The 22,166-nt window shown below is 38.8% G+C and overlaps 1 protein-coding gene and 1 long non-coding RNA gene across 4 annotated transcripts in view; both read right to left on the bottom strand.

The window, feature by feature from the left end:
* The window catches only part of BMP2K (BMP2 inducible kinase), a 105,024-nt gene that overhangs the window by 5,541 nt on the left and 77,317 nt on the right, over positions 1 to 22,166 (bottom strand). For 2 of the 3 annotated variants that reach the window (XM_080591456.1, XM_080591454.1), the window contains exons 11-15: positions 21,465 to 21,643; positions 20,354 to 20,449; positions 19,549 to 19,736; positions 17,500 to 17,657; positions 13,156 to 13,269 (exon numbers count right to left, since the gene is read on the bottom strand). In XM_080591456.1, the coding sequence (XP_080447582.1) occupies positions 13,156 to 13,269; positions 17,500 to 17,657; positions 19,549 to 19,736; positions 20,354 to 20,449; positions 21,465 to 21,643 (735 nt within the window). The remainder of the gene's footprint in view (positions 1 to 13,155; positions 13,270 to 17,499; positions 17,658 to 19,548; positions 19,737 to 20,353; positions 20,450 to 21,464; positions 21,644 to 22,166) is intronic. The other variant, XM_080591455.1, reaches the window with a different exon arrangement.
* Positions 156 to 13,149, bottom strand: LOC308194931. Its single transcript, XR_013951074.1, has 2 exons — positions 11,338 to 13,149; positions 156 to 10,864 (listed from the first exon to the last, which is right to left on the bottom strand). It is a non-coding gene; the product is annotated as an uncharacterized lncRNA (long non-coding RNA).

Consider the following 22,166-nt stretch of genomic DNA (forward strand, 5'->3'; position numbering starts at 1 on the left):
CAGTAGCCACACATACAAGGAGTCAATGAAAATATATATTCTGTGAATACTGAGGGAAATGAGCTAAAATCATATCTAATGTTTCAAACAACACTAATGAAATGGATTAATTGTCAGACCTTATAGCTTTCCTTCTCACACTCAGGACCTTCAGAAACAATACTAACAGGTTTTAGCCAGGGACAAACCACTGGGCAAGGTGGTCTGCAGAGCCAGCTTTTCAAATACACTCATCACCCAGCCGCTCCTTTCCAGGGAAAGAGGAGTCAGTGTGCTTGAAAGAAGGTGTTTTTGTTTTTTAAAACATGAACGTAAAAACATAAAGAAACAGCATAGGTGGCTCCATTCTGCTGTCCTGCTGGTGCAATTTCTGTGCCAGCAAACACACCTTGCTGGCAATCACGTCCCTTCTTAATGCTGCCTTTTGAAAAGATTCTGCAAGACCAACCCGCTGTCCTAAGGCTCGTACCATGCAGCCAGATACGTGGAAAAATACTGATGTACCCAACACAGTTTCGAATGGGAAACAAGTGCACGACACCCTGTTAGTTCTCAGCCTTTCCTCTCCCAAGCTTTCATTGCACTGGACAATCCTACCCAACGTCTCCAAGATAATTAGCTTCCTATATGGCCTATGAAAATGAGCAATTGGGTGACAGAATAAGCTTGTACATGTCCCAGCTGCAGGGAAGATTGCATGAGGTCACCACCTCTCTGTCCTGCCCTCATGGTACCAACACCTTACAAGAACTTAACAAGCAGGACTTGGAACCTGCCAACAGCCACAACAAAGGCACGGGCTCTGTTCTGTTCTTTTTCTTTTCCTCAGTAGTATGTTTTGAGACATATGAAGGGAAAACAGACAAGACATCAATATCTATGGGAAAATAGAATCATAGAATCAACTAAGTTGGAAAATACCTCTAAAATGATCTGGCCCATCCTTTAACCTAGCACTGCCAAGTCTACCATTACACCATGTCACCAAGCACCACACCTACACATTTTTTGAAGACCTCCATTCATGGTGATTCAATGCAAATAGCAAAGCAATCAACAGCATAACAATAAAGAAATAGAAATGAAGGAACAAATACATTTTCCATCATGTCTGAACTTGAAATAATTTGGAAGATGCCTCCCCCACACACACATCCTTGAGTTATAAATGTAATTTGGACTCTTAAATCCCACTGAGAATTAAGCTAGATTGTCACGGCCATTTGTGCATTTGAAGAGGTGTCTCCAGGTGCTTACTTTCTGTGTCAGCAGAAACAGCCTCTCCCTATTAGGGCCTTTCCCATGATTTATGCCAACAGAATTCACATTGTGAAAGCAACATTGGAAGCTTTTACAAGTTTTTTTTTGTTTTGTTTTGAAGCAATACTTGCTTGGTGTTTGAAAACTATGCTTTGAGCATATCTTTCAGTCCCTTCTAGCTTCTAGGGCAGCAATTCAGGCAAAAATAAATTATCCTGTTGGCTTAAGTTTCAGAGAAATGTTTTCTTGTTTGTTTGCAACTAAGATTGATCAGCTCAGTTTCTCCCCAACAATGAAATCTATTTATTCATTTTGTTCTGACATCTTCATCCCTGATATTTACTAACAAATAGAGCTAAGAGGACTCTTTCATGGGGCAGTTAGCTTTGAAATACTGGGAGCAGCAAAAACTTTGTCAGTACACAAAACATGGCAACGGCACAGACTAGATAAGCTTGCATAGTGCCACTAGTATGGCACTCATCACACATGCAAAACAAGTTTCACTCTGTGATGAAGCCATGCTGCTGCACAGAGAGGTTTTCATGAGCATAAGTGACTTTCAAAAGTCTATCGGAAGAGAATGAGTAGGAGGAAAAGCAAAACAGTTTCAGCTGGGCAAAGTTTATTTGCTCTTGAGATGTCCTCTTCTCTACACCAGATCACACCACAGACATGTAGGTTTGAAAATACCTAACTGAACATGTAACACTAAGAACAGCAATGATAATTCACCTCTTTGTGCACAGAGTAACTTCCTCAAACTGGAATGCAATACTTTGAAGTGAGGCTGTATTACAATCAGACCGAGTATTATGTGGGTACCAGCCTTCAGGTGGGGATTAGAACAATGGCAAAACCCAGTTCCTATTCAATAGGCTACCACAGCTGTGCAGCTTTGTGTCTGCTTTTAATTAAGGAATGACAAATGCAGTGGCAATACTGCCTGTATCACGAGACATCTCTCTTCCCCAGTTCACCTACCTTCATACTTACATTGTACCTGACTTCAGGCTTTTGAATTTGTAGAGGATTATTTGTCAGTGACCAAACCCCTCAACGCCACGAGACAAAACTGTCGTGTGCTGCAGGATGTTGGTTTGGCATCCAAGAGCAAATACAGCATGTTGGAGTCTGCTTGTAAGCTTGCAGAGCAGAGAGAACGTTCCTCTCACTCCTTCATGAGTTAATATCGGCCATCACAATCCTTCTGAGGTCCATGAAGACAGTGCAAACAATTCCTTTTCAGTAGTGGGATTGCTTTACAGGAACATTAGGTGACACTGCTTATCAATTCCACAACAGAGCCTCTGCTCAGACCAACCTGTATGCAGTCCATGCGCTGCAACTGACGCTGGGCACACGCACCCAGAGCTTCCTTTTACTTGACTAATGTAAGGGCTAATGTAGGGCTACCTCTCCTGCATGTAAAGTACTCCCAGCCCTCTGAACAGAGCTTGATTCCTAACTGCTAAAAGAGCAGGTATTCGGCAAGCCCTCCAATGCATCTCCCAGCACACTGGGAAGTTATCCCTAAACCAGGAATGGCTCAGGGGAGCACGTGATCGTATGCAGACACACAAGAAAGGTATTATACAGTCAGAACTGCCTAATGTGCATACATTGTTGCTTCAAGATATTTCTGACAACTAAGTAACCACGTTGTAGAAGGGAAATACTACCCACGTTGCACTTTGTGGAACCTGAGAACTCTCCTTTTTAACCTCAAGACAAGACCTTTATCCTTCTCAAAGCTATTTTTGTTGCTACACTCTATTACCACACAGTGGGAAAAAAGTTATCAGACTATCGCTTTTGAGGTTTTATGACAAATCAGGCTTTCAATATTAATGTCCTGTGAACACTCTAGCAAGACCCTCTTTAAGATTTCAGCTCGTAGTCAAGTGTAGGAAAGATGCCCATATGTTGACAGCATTTTAAACTTGGAAGCAACATGCTCAGTTCAGAGGTAGCTCTTGTCAAATCAAACAATGATCAAGTATGTTACTTTTCACATTCCTTTGAAGGAATTAAACTGCTTCACGATGCAGAAGGCTGCAGAGAACTGGAAGAGAAGCTGGTGGATGCAAAGAAAAGTGGGTCTGCAGAAGCAGCAGATGAAGTAGGAAGCATCACATTCAGCTGGAACCCCCTCAGAAGGGTTATAATCTCTCCTAAGTGGACATAATATCCATCTACTTAGGAGACCTTCTCCACCTCACCTGTCACTGTCTACTTCCAAGACTAGCCTTAACTGCACATGCATTTCTCCAGGACAGCCAAATCCTCTCTTAAACTTCAATTTCATAAAATCTTCAGCCTTCACGTACCACATGCAGTTGTGCTACTAGCAGCAGGTACAGCCACCCGTAGAAGGGTGCAATAATGCCTTCGTGTTCTGCATTCATCTTGCTCCCACATGTATTTAGTATTATCGTTTATTCTAAAAAATGTTTTTTTTTAGAATGAAAAAGCCTATATAAGATCCTGAGCTCTTATGAGAACAGTTTTTCCCCAACTGCCAAAATGCATCCAAAACATTACTTAAGTAACCTCACTTATACATTACAGAAAACAATAGAAATGAACAAGTCTAACATGTACCTGGGACAATCTCTACTGCTTTGTGGGTAGGAAAATGTCAGATATAAATTGAATCATCTCTCGTCCACCCAATTCAGTCATAATCCATTAGACCCCTGTTCCCTCAGCACTTCCAGGTTTGGTCCAACATATGACTGTGTTTTACAAAGCCACATGCAATTTTGGAGGCTGTTTAACTCTTGGAGCTAAGAAAGCATTCTGCTCCATCAATTCATATACCTTTTTTTTCCTTGTGATCCAAATAAACGTTCATATAATGCACCAAGACAAATTCAAACATCAAAGAAGGACTTTGCAGACAACCAGCTTATGCTTGCCTAAAGGCCATACCAAGTTGAATTTACCTATGAAGATGCACATACCCCACTAAGCAGCCTAAACTAATAAGACACTGGGCACCATGAACATAGGACACCGTGCGTGCTTGGTACTAACTTCTTATGTCTCTAGCATCAATCCTGGGAACAAGGGATGTTCCTCATGAAAGCTGTTATTAACAAGCTCCATTCACATTGAACTAGGTTCCTGGCCTTCTAAGCTAATGAAAAGTAACGTTTTCCCATTTAGCGTTTATTTTTGTTTAAAAATTGCTGCAGTTTCATCAACTCAATATGTTCTTAGGATTGAAAAAGCTGAGGGATGGACGTATGCACCACTTCTTCCTCAAAAATCAAAAATAATTCAACCAGCTTATTACCTCTTGTTCTTGTAAAACAAAAAGCGATCATATTTCAGGACATTTCTTCTTTCACAGGGAAATTAGCATACAACTTCCAGGCTAAGTAAGGTTCTCTCTTCCTATGCTTAGATTTAGACCGGAACATTAAGTTTTAGAAGGTCGATTTCTTCTTTTTTTGAAAAGGTATTAATAGCCATTTTCAGCATTCAGCAGCCATTTTGCTCGTTTGCAATTGCACCCAAACTCACAATAGGAGTTTGCAGTAATCTATTTCATGTATGGATTTAAAAACAAGCTGACCAAAATGACTAAAAACATCAGGTGATTAGGGGCTGTGAGCTGTTTCTTGTTTGCTTCTGGTGTCAGATTGCTTCTTATCTACTGTAATTTTAAATGCTACATATTTGCTTTACCACTAAATTAGAATCTGGATTATTTGGCTGCTTGCTCTAGATTTCCCAAAGGTACAGCCTTCACATTGCGCTGTAAAACCCTATATCTCCCAAATCCTGCTGTTGTCAGTATTTACTGGAACACTAATGTTAACATAAATGCAATTAGATTTAAAAGGGGAAAAAAATGAAATATTTCTAGGCTAGATAGCAGCAGCATGTACACAACAAAAAACCCTTAATGTTTGCAAATATCTATGTGAGTTTACACTCTATGCTTAGACCTTTACAGATAATTTACATATGCTGAATACTGTTTAAAAAGTAAAGAGTTTTGGGACAAGAAGGGAACTCATAATGGATCTTGCAAAAAGGATTTAAATACTATTTGTTAATTGTTGCCACAGTTACACTCGCTGGAAGACAAACTGCAAAAGGACATCAGCAGGACAGAAGAGATGATACCAACAGCTGCTGACATGCTGCACAAATAATTTAAGTCACACAATGTCAGGCTCTCAGCACACCTCTCCAGACAAAACATCAGACAGGACTCAACAATGCATTGTCAGACATGGAAAACAGTTTCACAAACCATATTCCATGCGCTGGTACCAACATAGAAAGCATTACAGCATCTGTCAGTAGGCACAACTTAGAACTGTTACTCTTGCTGACAATACGCAGGTGATTTTGGGAGTCAATCTAGTCTTCAGGGAATCTATATTAGCATCCTAAATCTCCTTGAATCTAATAACTACAATCCCTAGAAGTAGGATGAAGTCACGAACAATTCATTGAGGGACTGCACTTTCTGGAAACTCCCTTGATAAGCAAATATAAGCAAAGTTCAGTAAATATAGAGACACTGTCTGCTCACAATGCATGAAGTCCACGTCTTGCTTGCATACTTCGGACTCCAAATCACTCAAGTAAAACAATGAGCACATTACTTCCAGACAGATGCAGAGACATCATAGAAGGTGTTTATAGAGCTAGCAGCAGTATTGGAGTCTCAAGTACTGATTAGTTTCAACAACACTTGCTATCTGTCCTGGCACTAGCCAGCTTTGTGGCCTCTTGTTTTTGTAAGGGCAGTAAGGCTCAGCCACCATGCACTGCCCGCAGCTTCAATGTCCTTGTTGAGCCACATTAGGAATGGAGAAGCACAAAGGAAAAGGAAGCGCGAGCCTGCATTTATACAAATCCATCTGCCCACTTGAGAAAACTTAGAAATCCTTTCTAGCCGTACCACCATCACAGCAACAGGCAATTAATTACTTGCCTGGTAGCTCATCAGCTTCACACCCCTCATTTAAATGCCAACAACCTCTGAACAGGCTTTCTCCATTTCTAGGTCTTAAACCCTGAAATTCCTCACATCCACCTTCTCTCTCCTCCCAGTAGGTATCAATGTTAATGCTTTATCACAGCAAGACACTTAATGCATTTTGTACAGAAACAAAATAGGCAGACAGTGACTTTTACAGGGATTAGGAACGCACACGCTACAGTCAGAGCACAACATTATTAAAGTTTCAGGATCAGCACGTATGACCCCACGTGCACAGCCTGAGCAAGAAAGCAAGTAGCTTATGTCAACTGACACTCCTAGCTGCAGCTCCTCCCACTACAGACTTTTCAAGAAAAGCCTTTTAGTTGTGAAATATTTCAGAAGTAGTGACCTGACTGCTCCCACACTTCTGTTTTTCAGGAAGCAGCCAGTATCTTGGTTTCTTCTTCATTTTCTATCAAGGTGATGTAAATAAACAGAGCCACCTGCTCCATGCAGGCTTCAGTTTAAGACACTGCTCTTACACCTTTTCTAGACTGATGCAGCCGAAATTTGAAAATGGTTCTGCACGTGCTTTCTCATCTGCAGTGTCTGTGGCTTACTCCCAATGACAGGGAGAAAATGGCAGCAGACTGATGTCAAAACCAGACCAAAGGAACAAAAATATCTTCCATATAGCTGTCAGTTTTAAACCTAGGATGGGAATGATTTTGTTCTAGTGTTTTCAACAACATTTCAAAATCTTTCACTCCTCAGGAAGTTAGTAAACTAAATAAATACTAAAAGCACTACAAGTAGAAACTTACTGTGCCAAAAGGGAAAAATTCCCGTTAATGACAATTTAATGCTCTGGTCAAATAGATATCAAAAATTAAGTGTTCCGTCATGTTGATTTCATGCAATCTTCTCAAACTGAACTGCTGCAAAGACTGTTCAGATGAATATTTATAGAAAAAGCTGAAAAATGTGGAGTAACATCTGTTTGTAATGTACTGTTCAGATTACTACACTTCTAATCAGGTTTGCATCTTGTAGAAGACAATTGTTCTTCGCTCAAATGCAAGCCAGGTGGAACATCTTTAATCATATAAGAAGATCCCAATCTTCAAGGAAATTTTCTGTTCTGATGTTCTTTTTCTAGACATCCGATTATAAGAGGATGAATTCCCTCTAACAACTGAAGTAATTACATGCCTTCTGCTGGTTCATCATTTTAGGGTATTGCGGGAGTGGCAAAAGAGTGGGGCATAAGGGCTTTTAGCTTTCTTTGAATTGGTAACATACTGCCGCCATCATTCCAGAGCAATTTGCCACATGTCAGGCCCAAGGATTACCCGCGCGCTGCAACTAAATCTGCACTATTTCTTTGACAACAACCAGAGCAGCAGCTGCTGAATACTGTAATGGATTTGCACTGCTTACCACCTTTATTTTCAACAACAACAACAAAAAAGAATAAAACACTTCTGCCTAGCATCTCTTGCTTAGAAATTCTTTTGAATACTTGCACAGTCTGTGTTGAAGCATGTTAAGAAAAAAGGGCGGCCGTGATTGTTCTAAGATTTGACTAGAAAAAAAATAAATCAGTGAAGCATTTTGGAGAGGAAAAAGCACACCACTGGCACAGACTGCACGTACCATTTATTCTTGCCAAGTGTTAATTATTTCAAGCTCCTTTGAAAGTCTTATCGAGAAAAGACATCTGAAGATGATCTTGATACAGGGAAACACCCTGAACGTGCATTCAGCAAATATTAACGATGTCCAAAAGCCATACCGAGGAAAGGTTATGCAATAAAAACATCTGTATTTTCAGGAAGTACAAAAAACAATATGAACCAATTTTAATTGTCAAGTCAACCAAATCTGGAGGACTGCACAAATGCCCAGGCTTGTGCATCTTGGAACAAGAAGCATTAACTGATGACATTAGCTCTTCAGTGTTGTACAAGAAGCTGATGCAAGTTACTTGTGTACTCATGGTTGGTATTTCTTGCTAAATGACAGCATGTTGTGCCTCATTTAAGCTCCAGACTGCACTGTAGTCCAATGGCTCCAATGCTACGGTGTATAAATTCCTTGTGGTTTGAAACCTCGTTAGAAGCAGTATACAAAGTAAGTAACCAAATGGGTAGTCTCTGGCAATTCTTTGTGCTGGAAGAATGCACTTCCCTGGTGCAAAGCAGTGCACAGTAATCATCAGCTACTGCTGCAGAGTCCATTCAGTGACAAGTCCAAAACTCCAGACTGTTTCCATCATAGTGCTACTAGTGTGCAGTTAGCCCGTTTTCTGCCTGATCCATATAGCTGTGACTATGCGAGTTACATACCACACCACAAAATTGCTCTTATTCCAAGACATACACCATAATGACCACATTAATGAGTCTTTGAGTGCAGGAAATCTGGAAGTAAAAAGGAAGACACAGAACCATGCTGCCTTTTATTCCTGGTCTCTGCACAGTGAACACGCATGCAGTGACTGGAAAGGGATTGCCTATATATGTTTGAAGAAACAATAGTTAGTTCATCAAGAACCACCACGCCTACAGCACAAAAGACGAGCTTTACAAATATCCAGTAGGACAATTTACAGACCAGAACTGGAGCTTTATTCCAGTAAGAGGAGCCAGCTCACTGAGGTTCTCCACTGGAGCAAAGCACTTAGTGGACCTAGCTTCAGGTCTGCACTGGGGTGGAAATCCCAGTCAAGGTTTTCCAGCTTCTCCATTCTTTACACAGCTCACTAGCATCATTTTGAGAGTTAGTTCAAATATTTTATTACTTTTGTGAATTCCAGTATTAAACTGAGGGAAGCAAAAGGCAAGGCAATTTAGCCCAGTCTAATCCCAGAAAGAATTAGCACACCAAACCGTACTGCATTCAATATATTTGCTTCTTAGAATTTGATAACTGCAGTAAAGTTACATCTGTTCTGAGTTTCAGAAATGCTCAAGATGTTGATAAAAGACATGACAAGAGATGCTTAACACACAGGTGAACCAAAAGTTTCCATTCCAAAATGCTTACCACATGACCCAGTTTTTCCACTGCAACCATCCACTGATTCAGGCAGTGCATTCAGGAACTATAATCTGTTTTCCACATGCAAGGTGTCTGTCCTAACCAACCACTCAGTGGCTATTCAACTGTGCTTCCTCCCTCTCTTTTTAGTAAAATGCTTGCAATGTTTGTTTTGTTTCTATCAGATTGAGTGGTGGAATTCCTTCTCAACATTTTCTAATCCATTCACCTCGAGTTCTAAGTAATTTCACTGAGGAATAAAATAGTGTGTACAACAAGTTTACATGTGGTACTTCCAAAAACACTTTTAATGGGACAGAAACCAAGTGCGGATAACACTAAGTGCTTCTACAGCATTTTCTTATCAGCCACAATAGAAGGAACCCAACGTGTTTTGGCTAATTTCAGTATCTGTCCTCTGCATAGCCTGCCAAGTGACGCATGTGCTGTTGCTGCCTATCCATTCCCACCTGAGAAGAATAAGCAGAGGAGCTCTGACAGACAAGCAGCGTGAGACCGTCCACTTCCAGGTTCTCCTTCCCGGTGATCCTTGCAGCAGCAGCAGCCTTAAGTCCACTCTCAGCTCCCCAGGGAAAATCCCAGGGACTCACCACTCACAATGCTGCACAGTCTTTTCCAGGTGAGGTGATGAAGGTTTTAATATTTTAGCCTCTGTACCACCGTTAGCCTTGCATCACCTTCCCAGACACACGTAGATGATAGCACTTGGCTGGAATACCAGCACCTCATATTAAGTTGTTAAGTCAAAAGATGATACATAACCTTTGGCTTCTTTGCAGCTATCTCATAGCAAATAATAGAGATTTAGTCAAATAATTCTTTCAGAAAATCTGTAAACTTCCAAAACACAAAAAATTGTCTGGGTCACTCTACCCAGCTACAGTCCACATACAGTAACTTATATGAACCTGAGACCCATGTCACAACAACAACAACAAGAAAGAGCAGAAACAGACCACAATTCCAACCCAAAGATTAACAGAATAGAACACGTCTTCAATAGCAACTCTCGCTGCTTAATGAAGTCAAATTTTTACTTTGTTTTTAATTTTAAATAATCTGTACTGATAACATTAACATTTCATCTTATCATGGATCAAAAAGTCACAAGTCAGTAGTCAAATCTGGGTGAATAGTGATAAAACACTCCTTATTTGCACTGTAGACATAATACAACAAATAAATGAAACTTTTTCTCTAAACAGATAAAGCCAGCTTGTTCCCCAAATGTTGGAATTGTGTTTGAGATATTAACCATGTTTCACTTCCTATTCAGTCACCTTCCCTCTGATTCCCTGAATGAGATACTCATGAAGATTCTCTCTCAGTTAGATCTCTTATAATTACACAGAACAAGACAGAAAAATAACATTTTACAGCAATGGTAAGAACAACAGAACATACAAATAATAAGGTTGTTTGTCATTTCTTTTCTAGAAAACCCCCACCTAGAAAGAATATATATCTAAGTCAACCTCATTCTTCTTTTCTTAGCTGGCTTACGATATGTGCTTTAAAGACACTTCCAAGAACAATTCTGTGTGGAATTCTACAATTTAGTTTGTAGAAGACATTTTCAGATTTAAACACCTGTAAGGAATAGTCCAGCAATTCGTGCCACTAAGGGGTGTGAAGGGTTAACATTGAGGCCTGGGTTTAGGCGAGAAGAGAACAAAGGGATTTCTTCAGAGAAAAACTGCTGACTTTGCACGGACATGCAGTAACTTCTGACAGCCGGCCAAGAGACCACTAGATAAGGAGGAAGAATATGAGCCTCCCTGTCCGAGCGGCCCCCGAGAAACTAACAGAGACTGATAAGCAGGCGCACCTGGGAGGACTTCGGATTTGGGAAACCAATTATAATAACCCTGCCTCTTCTAGAAGTAGTAATGAATATGTATTAGCCTAGGAGCATAAAAACCAGCCGCCTTACGTAACAGGTGTGCGTCCTGGTGGAGCAGAGACTCCCGGCGCACCCAGCGCTGTTTGCTTGCCTCTATTCATTTAATAAATTGTAAACTTTGATTGTAATCCTATTTGGGACCCAGTCATTTATAACACACCTATCAGATCACATTTGTTGGCTAAGCATAATTCACTGTTAACACTGAATTAAGAACACCTTCCTTGAAATCAAGCCCATATGTACTCCAGTTTAAATTCCAACTCTGAGCCAGTAGAAAAAAGCTATTGAAAAACAAGGATTTTTTTCTTCATTTTTGTTTGTCCGTAACAATCATACATACTAGTTCCAAACCAACTCCAGATTTCTCAAGCAGTGTGTTTTTAGTCCATGACTGAATTTTTGTATTGTTTTGCATGTCAAGAATTAAAGCTCAGATTGAATTTAACCAAGGCAAATTCACATGACATAACATATCGACGCCATTCACTGAAGTCTAAGCTGCATTATAAGTACCTTTAAAACAGCAACAATTAGATTTCAAAGGCCTAAGGTGAGAAAATAAATAAAAGTAACTCCTATACATATGGTTATGAATGTGTGGAAGAGCAAGCACTTGATAGTTGCCACTGAAAGTTAAAGGTAACTGTTATTGTTTATTTGGCATGTGAATTTAGGCTCACCCATAAAACAAACCAACCTCTTTCATGAAGACCGTAGGGTAAATGCTTCCAAACTGACAACTATTGGCAGAGCAAATTCTTCACTTCAGAATTGCTTTCACATTGTATTAAAATAACTGCACTCTAACAACAAGATGACAAAAAACAACCTTGTCCTCACTGAATGAGCAGAATAAAGAGAAACTAAGAAAACAGCAATAGACTTAATAGAATTAATTGTTCCTAAATTAAGAATTAAATCTTTCTGGCAACAGGAGCAGACACCAATACAGAGACTTTGTAGTCTTTTATCCCCCCAACAAACTGCCTTCTACAATACAAAAGCATTACCCTGTTAACTCTTCACTATATATAGTACAAGAGCATTTGTGAGCATTAAACCCTAGCAGATGATCTTTAGGAATGCAAGGTGAAAGCAAAAGTAAACATGGCTGCTAACTCAGGTTGACCCCAAAGTGATTTATTTTAAGGCACTTTACACTTTTGAAATTAGATAAAAACAGGTAGCAACAGTTATATTAAGGCACCTTTATCCCAACACAAGCAGTCTCATCAAAACATAGGGAAGTGTTTAAGTGGCTCCGTAAGCAGCTGAAACTCTTCTGACCATTAATTCTCACATAGGTTTTACTTTGCCTCAGGTATCAAAATTTTGACTCAAGTACTGATCAGAAAAATGTTAAAACATTAAGTTGCAGGATTATGTAGTTTTACTTTCACAGTCAATGGTCACATACAATGTTATTTTTACTTCCATCCAAGTTAAAAAAAAAAAACAAACTCAACTAAAACACAGTGAATCCCACCCCCTCCAAATTTACATATGACAAGATGGTATTTCCCTTGTTTTGACCCAACTTTCTCCAAAAACTATTCAATTCAGTGCAGCAAAAGTATACATTCTTAACTTGGCTGGAAAACTGAACTAACGAAACAGAATTATTTAGAAGAAGGCTATAGGAAAGAATCAAAATCTGGTCATAGCAAGTAATTTGCTTTCAGCAGAACTACTGGTTCTACATGAGATTCATACTGCAGTTTTCCAATATATTTTCACTGCCAAGACTACAATGTCTGTACATTGTTCGAGTACCAGGAATTGGATGCAGAGGTATTTTTTTTTTTTTACTTAGAGGTAATCAACTTAAAAAAAAAAACAACTGTTGAAAACCATCTACTGTAATGAGGCAGCCAACATCTTTTATCTTTCTTTGGTCATTTAACTGGACACACATACTCAACAGATACAGATAGACATATATACATGAGGTAGTGATGTTACAGTTGTAACTTGCCTGGGTGAGAAATGAAAGGAACAGAACCAAAGGGATCTTCGGGAGGATTTTTCTGTGGAGCAGAATGTAGCTCCACATTCTTATCTGAAGATGCTCTCCTGTCCACCAGCCTGTCTGTAAAAAATAAAAATGAAACAGAACAAAAAATAAAATAAAATAAAAATGGCAGGTGTTATGCCAACATAAAAATATCTACTCTTCAGGGTGAGGGAGCTATATACTTGATTTTTACTTTTGTTTTCTTATGTTTTAAAGATTTTCCACATCTTAAATTCATACTTCTTGACCATTCAGGAAAATTCACTTGCACAAACTTTAGTTTGTTTTTTTGGTTTGCTTTGTTTTTTTTCTTTTAATAATACCTCTGCCTAACCAGAAGCATATATTTCCTGACCAAATGCTTAATATGAGGGTATCTTTTACACATTATACGCAGCCTAGGTGCTCAGTAATATAAACAACTAGTCCTCTGTACTTTTCAGTCTTTTAAACCAGAATCATTATCCAAATGCAGCTGAGACTGCAGATACAAGAGAGCTATGATCAGGTACCACTTGCCACAGCTGAGCCTTCACGAGTTATTTATCCCATGAACAAGACATACAGCTGTTTCCATTTGAGTGACAGGCCCAAAACTGTTCTCAAGTCAGCTCTCTGGGGACTGTCTCAAGTACCAGAAGCACATCTGCACAAAGAAAACCTCTTAAGTGCTACAGCTCCTCAGTTCCTTCAGACTACACATCCTGGGGGCACAGGCCCAGAGCAGCATGGGCTTTGCATCCACAGGGGTCTTTGCTAAAGCACTGAGATGGTTTTGGGACTAACAACAATCTTTGTGCAGTGTGAAGCGTACTGGAGTATTTGTTCCTGGTGAGAAAGCTGACTGCCCATAGCTCCCAGTTCCACAGAGCATTAAGTGATTACAGGAGCTCCTTCAGTAACAGTCCAAAAACCAGACAAACAGTGTACACAGATACCACAAACTCCATCTTTTGACTACATCAAAGTGCTCCACAATAAGTACTCAGTTCAGAAATCTTCACGCAACTGCTTATTACTTCATACAGCAATGATCATTTTTTTACTATGGAAATCTTCACCAAGTCTAAGCAAAGTATTCTGCTCTAGGAGCTAGATCCCTTTGTAAAGAGAAAGAAATGAATCACCAGAGCAATACCCATCACTAAGTACACCAAACATTAACCTATTATAAATTAAAAAAAATCAAATAGCAAAGGTAGCCTGACAAAAATAGTGACATCTTGATCCTCTGACAAGGGCTGTATATATTCCTGTATTATTGGCATGAGCAACAAATTCAAAAATATTTTAAATTCATGTATAATGCATCAACTCAACAATACAAACCAAGCTTTTGCACATGGAAATAAAGGATTAGCGTTCTGAATGCCATACTCAGCACTACGTAACACAACCAAAAAACAGACTTATGCAACACTATACATGAGTTCTACAGGACAGGACAGCCAGTGGATTTAGTAACAGAAAATAAAACAATTTCTTTACCAAACCCAAATCTTCAATTCTCCTTCGTCCAGATGGCAAAATGATTCACAGTAAACTCAAAAACCGAACACAATTACTTGGCAGTAAAACATCAACTTTTTCTCATAAGAGATAACCTAAATCTAAAGAGAATTGAGCATTGATCCTTAAGACACATTTGAGAAGATTCCAGAAAGTATTACACAGTTAGTTTTATAGCCACAATCTTTAATTGTACAACAAATCTCTCAATTTCTCATTACCCCAGGTAAATTTGAGCTAGTACAAGTACACAAAAGTCAGCATAAATATTTTGCAGAAGCAGTAACACTGCAAGGGAAGCTAGTAAGAGCGTTGGCACAACTCCTGTAATATCAAAAAAAAGTTAAAAGTACCTTGAAATCTTTTACTTATTTATCTGTGTGCACACAAAAACACAGATTAGAACTAACAACCCCACCAGCTCCATTTAACCTCTAACTGAAATCAAGCCAGAAGCCCTAAGACAATCTCCAGCTCCATCTCATTACGTATAAACAAGCCTGCCACCTAGTGTACTATTGGTCAAGTCAACGATAATGATTTTTGACATTTTCTGTATTCCAGTGACTGAAAAACCCTAGTATTGGTTATTACTGAGCAGAACTATGCTGTTATGTTTACTTTCCTCGTAGAGCATTTGAAAGTATATGATGTATTATCATATCAAGCTCTTGTGTGCATTGATTTATTGTTGCTCAGAGGTAAAGGAAGAGCCAGAAACATGCCTAAATTAGATCTATTCTTTAAAGTGTTTATAGCATTTTAGCACATAGTACAAACATTGGATAACGGAATTAAAGTAGCAGTTAACTGTCCTATCTGCTACAGATTTAATGCTAAAATTAGCAGCATTTAGTTCCAAGTTATTCTTTCTTCTTCTTCTACAAATGCAGTCTAACAGTTCGTATTCAGTTCAGCATTTTGCATATGGAAAGGAGTTACAACGGGACTGCACCGTCATGCTCTCACATTGGTGAGCCAGCTGTGACTGTCAAGAGGCAAGCAGGGACAGCCGGGACCTCTGGACAGCTTTATGACTATCTTAGCCACCCTCTGCTTTGTGTTTGTATGGTTCTGTATCAAATTCTCATAACCCAACTTAAATACAACGTCAGAAGGCCTAACAATGAGGTGTACAGAATGAAATACACATAGCATAAGTGTCCAAGACTGTCATAAAGCTTCCTCATTGAACAGCCTTATAGGAAGCTTATGAGAGCCTACAAGGAAAAGTAAACATCCCATTCTTAAAGCCATGGACTTAAATAACTCTATTATTATAGACTTCCATTAAAATTTGTAAACAATCACACTGTGTAAAACAGAATAGTTAAATTTGGTTATTTTGCTTCATGTCATCCAACAGTTGATACTTTCCCAGCTTACTATAAGCAGCCTATTCAGCTACACCATGCAAACAATTTTTTATACAGCATCTTCCAGCTTTTCTGTAAAGCCACTTCAAATATAACCTTGGTTAATATATTCTTCTCTACTTAAATTTGTTCAAAACACATGGCTTATCCAAACCAAATTAATAAAATTTAACTTAACTATGGTCAGTAATCCATCAGTCAGATAAAGATTCTGGAAATGGGTAACGTTATACTGACCTTTTGATTCAAGCTAACCTACTTCAGATTCAAGGGTTCATCACTTCAAAGTCTTCTAAGGCTTTCTTTGGAACGAGCAAGCCTAACATATTCAATTCTACTACTTTGAAAAATAATTTCAAATTACAAACTTAGACTTGCAAAGAATGTTTACTCTTCAGCTACTATGTTACCATTTCCTCAAAATGATAGCAAGAATGGTTGTTTTACTGCAGAATGCAAATAAGGCTACATCTGCATCTCAAAAATAGGAGTCTTATGAGATCAACACAGGAAACAAGTGGACACCATCAGCTACCCCTGGAGACTGATACAAATCATACCAACGACGCTCCTTCAGGATGAACGTGTAACATGCACATCTCATTCAGCTACATTTAAGCATCCAGAAATCCAAGAAAAAGACTCAACTGAAAGCACCATTTTTTTTTCCAATTACCTGAAATTCCACTTTACTATCTTTTTAATTGCAATAGACTTGCTGAGAGTATATATGTTTGTTTTGGTTTTTGACATTGTCGCATCTTACAAGTCTTGCAAATAAATCTGATCTTGACAAAACTAGTTTTAGGAAGAGCATCTAATGAACACATGTTAAGTAATAAAAAAAAGGAAGTAACTTCAAGTAAAAACCATTGACATAGCTGACTTCAAGAGAAAAAATTTTATTCAACTATTGCCATATCAGAACAATAAAGCAGCCCTTACATGTAGCCACTCATCAAAAAGGACATTACAAAACATTAACATAATGTAATAGATCATTTTTCTTTCAGGCATTTTCAAAGGACATATCAGACCCACAGAATCTTCTGCTCTCGTGTGCAAGAAAAAAAGCTGAAGAGGAATGAAGCAAGCAGCCAAACTGTTCTGACAACATACCTCTGCTGTTCAGAGCTTTTTGACAATCAAGGTGACGTAAGCAGTGCTTAAGAGCTAAAATATAGCCATTTCTGCAGTATTTCAGCCAGTAACTACCAGTTATAGACAGTGAGCTCCTACTGCACATATTTTCAAAAAGAGAAAGGAAAGAAGACAGGCCCAACTCTGCCCTCAAATGCTCAGAAAGAATTTTCTGTACACAGACCACACGGCCCTTCGATAAGACAGGTGATGGCACTGCTGAGTAACTATGGTACCCTTATTTACTCTGAAGCAAAATAAGCCTTCAAGCGTCCCTTACTTGATCTTAGCAGGTCAAATTCTCTGTCCAGCAGCTCCTCCTCTGTCAACTTGGAAAAATTGTCCTCTCCAAATGGGTTCCAGCCTGACATATCAGGTGGGTTATTGATGCTCTGCTTTGGGTAACTGGTAATTGCCTCAGCATCAGGAATACCTGACCTGTAAAGTCAGTTCATAGAAACAAAAAGTAATGTTATAGGATTGTCTATCTGGGTGAAAATGGATTATATGCTTCATTATGTCAAAATATTATATACAAATAACACATATGCATTAATGGCTTATCTGAAATATATCTGAAAGCTAATTAAAGATAAAATGAATTACTTAGATCATGTGGTTTGACTGCATCATTTCTGTATGCAAACCTTGTACATTTTGTCAATTAATTGTAACAAAAGCACAGAACCTTTTGTCAGAATGATCTGCAAGACTAAGAAATCTATTTCACCTTGTTAATTCCTATACTGTCATAGCAGACAGTCTTGTTCTCTTAAGAAAAAAAAAGAAAACAGCCTATGAAGTATATTCAAAATTTTTATCTACTCTCCTTATTCACTAGGATACTAGAAAACCTTTGATCAGATGCATTTTCCCTTTCAAGCAAGTTTTGGCAAATTAAGTCTACCACTTCTCCAGTTGTCTGAATTGAACTAGAAAAGCAATCAAATAGCAAGTTACTGCGTCTTAAATGGTTCTCCATCTATGCCTAGACGGGCTCTGCAGGCCACACATGCAGCCAAAGCTCCACGACCAACCATCTCTCCAAGGCAAGAGGAAGGGCAAAGGGCTCCCTCCTCTCAGTTCATGTGCTGCCTTCCTACAGGACTACTTGCTCTTTCTACTGAGAGAAGGGCAACACGTAATACATCACAATGCAATGCAATACACGTAGTACGTCAAGAGAAAATAAATCACCCCCTGCTGTAAGATAAGCAGTCATATTTTGGGTTAAAAGATCACCCTTAAGCAATGCAAATTGTTGCTAACTCTCGAGTCATTGATTTGAAGCTTAATAGCAGCCATAAATCTTTAACCATACACACATAAGAATACCATTTACTCTGTCCATAGGCTTGACCAAAGAACAGGTGTTAAGTGGCAGATCTGGACACAAAAGCACAGGCAAATACTCTCTGCTAGGGATTATACTACCTAATTGGTGTGATGAAGCGAAACAATATAGTGTATCAACCCAGCAGGAAAATATTTTGCCTTTTACTCTTTCAACACACAGCCAGAAGAGATTAAAAATGACAGCAGCAGGTGAAACATGCAGGTCTCAATATTAACTGAAAAGCCGTATCAACAAAGACTGCATGCACTACAGACTGCAGGGTTACCATTAAGTGCAAAAGGCTTCTATTTCAAACTAACCTAACTCAGAACATCAGTGAAACTAGGCATGTGATTTATTTTTTTTTTTAAGTTGTGAAAAAACTTTTTGTTATTACTTTAATTCCACTTATTGTTTCCAGTGAGAATTCATGAGAAAGTCATTTTTCATTATACTTTATTAAACAAGGGTAAATCCACAGGTTCCTTCAAAGGAACCTTCTCAGTGATATATTCCATCACCGAACAAAGTCAGACCACTGATCAACGGACAGAAGAGTTGGAACCTCTACCAAATCAATCTCAACTATAAAGCCTATCTTAAAGCAGTATCCGCCAAACTGGATTGAAGAACAGGAAATGGTAAAATTAGGGTTTGACATAAGTTTCAAATGCCCACTGCCTCGTTAAATATATGCTATGAACACCCAAAGCAAGGTGGTCAGCAGTCAGTTTCCTGTGGAAAGCCCATGGACAAGAAAAAACAGAAGACAAGGTCTTTAATTAAAGTTCTACGAGGCTCATCTATTGATGAGTTGAGTGTCCCTGTCTCCTCACCTACAGTGCCCCAAATATCCATTACCACTAAGCAATTAGTTTTAGCAATTCTTTACTACTGAAACAAGCAACTTGTGCAGAACGGTAGTAGTGCTCATTACAATCAGCAGCATAAGCAATTAGTAATCCTCGGGTACACCTGTGTCAGAATACTTGCCTGTTTGCAGCATAGGGAGAATCTGCCACCATTCCAGCATGCACTGGAAGTGATGCAGGGTAGGAGATTAAGGCTGGTGAGAAGTCTTGTGGAGAAGTGATAAATTCAGGAGATTGCGGCTGTTGTGACCGCTGCTGCTGCTGAGCAAGCATCTGCTGCTGTATAAGAGCCTGCTGATATTGCTGCACCTAAATAAGACAATCACCACGTTACTAAAATTCTCATAAGACAACACGAAGCTTTTTGCTAACTAATAATACTGGCCTCACAGCCAAACGCACCAACATCTACCAAACTCCAGAAAAGGCTGGTAGCTTCACCAGAAGCAAGAAACCAATCTGTCCACTAAGTAGGTGAAAAGGAATTGCCTTGTGATTTCTTCCTCTTCCAACATATTGCTTAGCTTTTTATAATTATTGAAAACTACATACATGCACTAAATTAGTTTTCAACATACCATGTTCTTACAAATAAAGAAACAGTTTCACAACAATTTCATCTGACTTCTGAAAATGACCTTATGCCAGTTAGCTTTCTTGCTTTATGAATGCCTTTTATATGTCTAAATTTACACCATGCTGTAGCTGCATCACAAAGAGCATGCAACATTTACATTCTCGTGAAACCACTGAGAAAGTAACTAAAAAGACTTCTCTACTTGAACCAACAGAGGCAATAATAGCCAACATTTTTTTAAATACTTAAAAGTGTACTCGCAAACTTGTGTTGCTGGAACTTCACAACAGACTTATAAACTGAACATATATTTGAAAATTGTGCCATCTACATTCCATTCTTGACATACCATAGCAGGATACTGAGATTGGGAAGGTTGCTGCTGGTACACAGACTGCATCAACAGCTGCTGTTGGACCATCTGCTGGTGCATTGCTTGTTGATACTGTATTTGGAAAAAAGAACAAAATACAGAAGAAAAAAATCACAATCCCCTCATTTAGAATATACAGATATTTAGAAGAAGCATTGATTAAAATATCATCGATGTGTCTCAACCGTGTTCTTCAGTTCAGACACCACATGACCAGGAATCAGCTTATAACTCTGTCAATACATTTTAATGACTCTGTGCTTGGAGGCTTTTCCATTTTTTTTCCCCAGCTAACACTAGCCTGATTAACAAAAAAATTACAATACGTATTTTGCACTGCTTTTTCTAAGGCAAGCCATTTAACACCCCAACTTCTGTAATTTTCAGGAGTACTATATCTCTTTGGAAAGCAATTCAGCTGTGCTTTTTAATAATAACATGACTCAAGAAAAAAAAAATGGAATAGCAAGCAACTTGGACAGACTCTGAAACTTCTCATCTGATCTAGATGCTGTTTGGCTCTTCTTTAGAGTATTTATGCTGTGCAACTTAAACAACCGTACTTGACAGTAAGCAAGGTGGACAGCGTTAGGACATTTAGAATCCATGAAAAATATTGGTTGACAAAACTACAAAAAGGAAGCTCTTCATTGACCAACAGAAAGTGAAAACAGCTACAACAGTACTTAGTTGGCCTACACACCAGAAGCATACCATCTACCACAAGCGCAGCATCATCTACATCACTCCTAATATTACTTTCAAGCATGTTCATGCATACATGAAACCTTAATTTGGGCCACACAGCGTTGATTCAAAGCAAGCAGGGTTTCTGGGCGAAGCAACAAAAGTGAGACAGCACAAAGAACTCAACTTTCCAAGATAAGCATTACAATGCCTATGCAAAAGACAAATGCGCAAAGGTAAAAAAAAGAAGGGGCAGGAGCTACAGTCCCTCTCTTTAACCTAGCAGAAAGAAGCCAGGTCACAACAGCAGAGGTATTTAACTAGAGCACAATTAAAATGCTACTAACAGACAATAACATGCTGCTCTTTTAGCAAGATTTGTAACAGATTTGACTTGTACCTGCTGAATGTAAGCCTCCTGAATTGAAGGGTGCTGCTGCTGGTGATGTAAATGGTGCAACTGCTGTAGTCTCCAGTCCCCCTGCTGCAGCTGCTGGAGAACTCTGTTCTGCTGCGGATGATGCTGAGTGGTCCCTTGGGACAGCAAGATCTCTTGCCCATTTCCAGGTCTTGGGGTTCCTGTAATATTAACACTATTAACATACTGATTTCTGAAATTTAACTAGAGAGTTGCCATGGCAGTTGATCTCTTCATTAACATTTTAAGGTGAAACGTAGTTCCCTTCCTAGTTTGACCAGCGGTACAGTTTGTATATTAAGCAATTTGGTTTTTATCTTCTAATAACTCAAACCACACTTATCTCTTCTGACTCAAAACTGAGACATACCTTTACACTCTATGTTCTTAAGACAATTTGATAAATTCATTCTTGAGAGAATGCAATAAAGCCTTCTGCATTTTACATACCTAAAAGCAAACTACACAAAATACCTGAACATCAGCTTCATACAGTAGCTGTTTAAATACGGACTGGTGCCCCTTAAAACTTTTTTTTTTTTTTTTTTACTAGCTGTTGGGTCACATTTCGTATTACTTAAACAGATCACTGTATGAGGTTCACAATTAAATTATTTTTGCTGCCTTTTAATTAAGCAGTTACTAACACAAATCAATTCATCTTGCATGCTTTATCTTCTGAAG

The sequence above is a fragment of the Anser brachyrhynchus genome (genome assembly GCF_964034855.1).
Source record: "Anser brachyrhynchus genome assembly, chromosome: 4".
Taxonomy (NCBI): Eukaryota; Metazoa; Chordata; class Aves; order Anseriformes; family Anatidae; genus Anser; species Anser brachyrhynchus.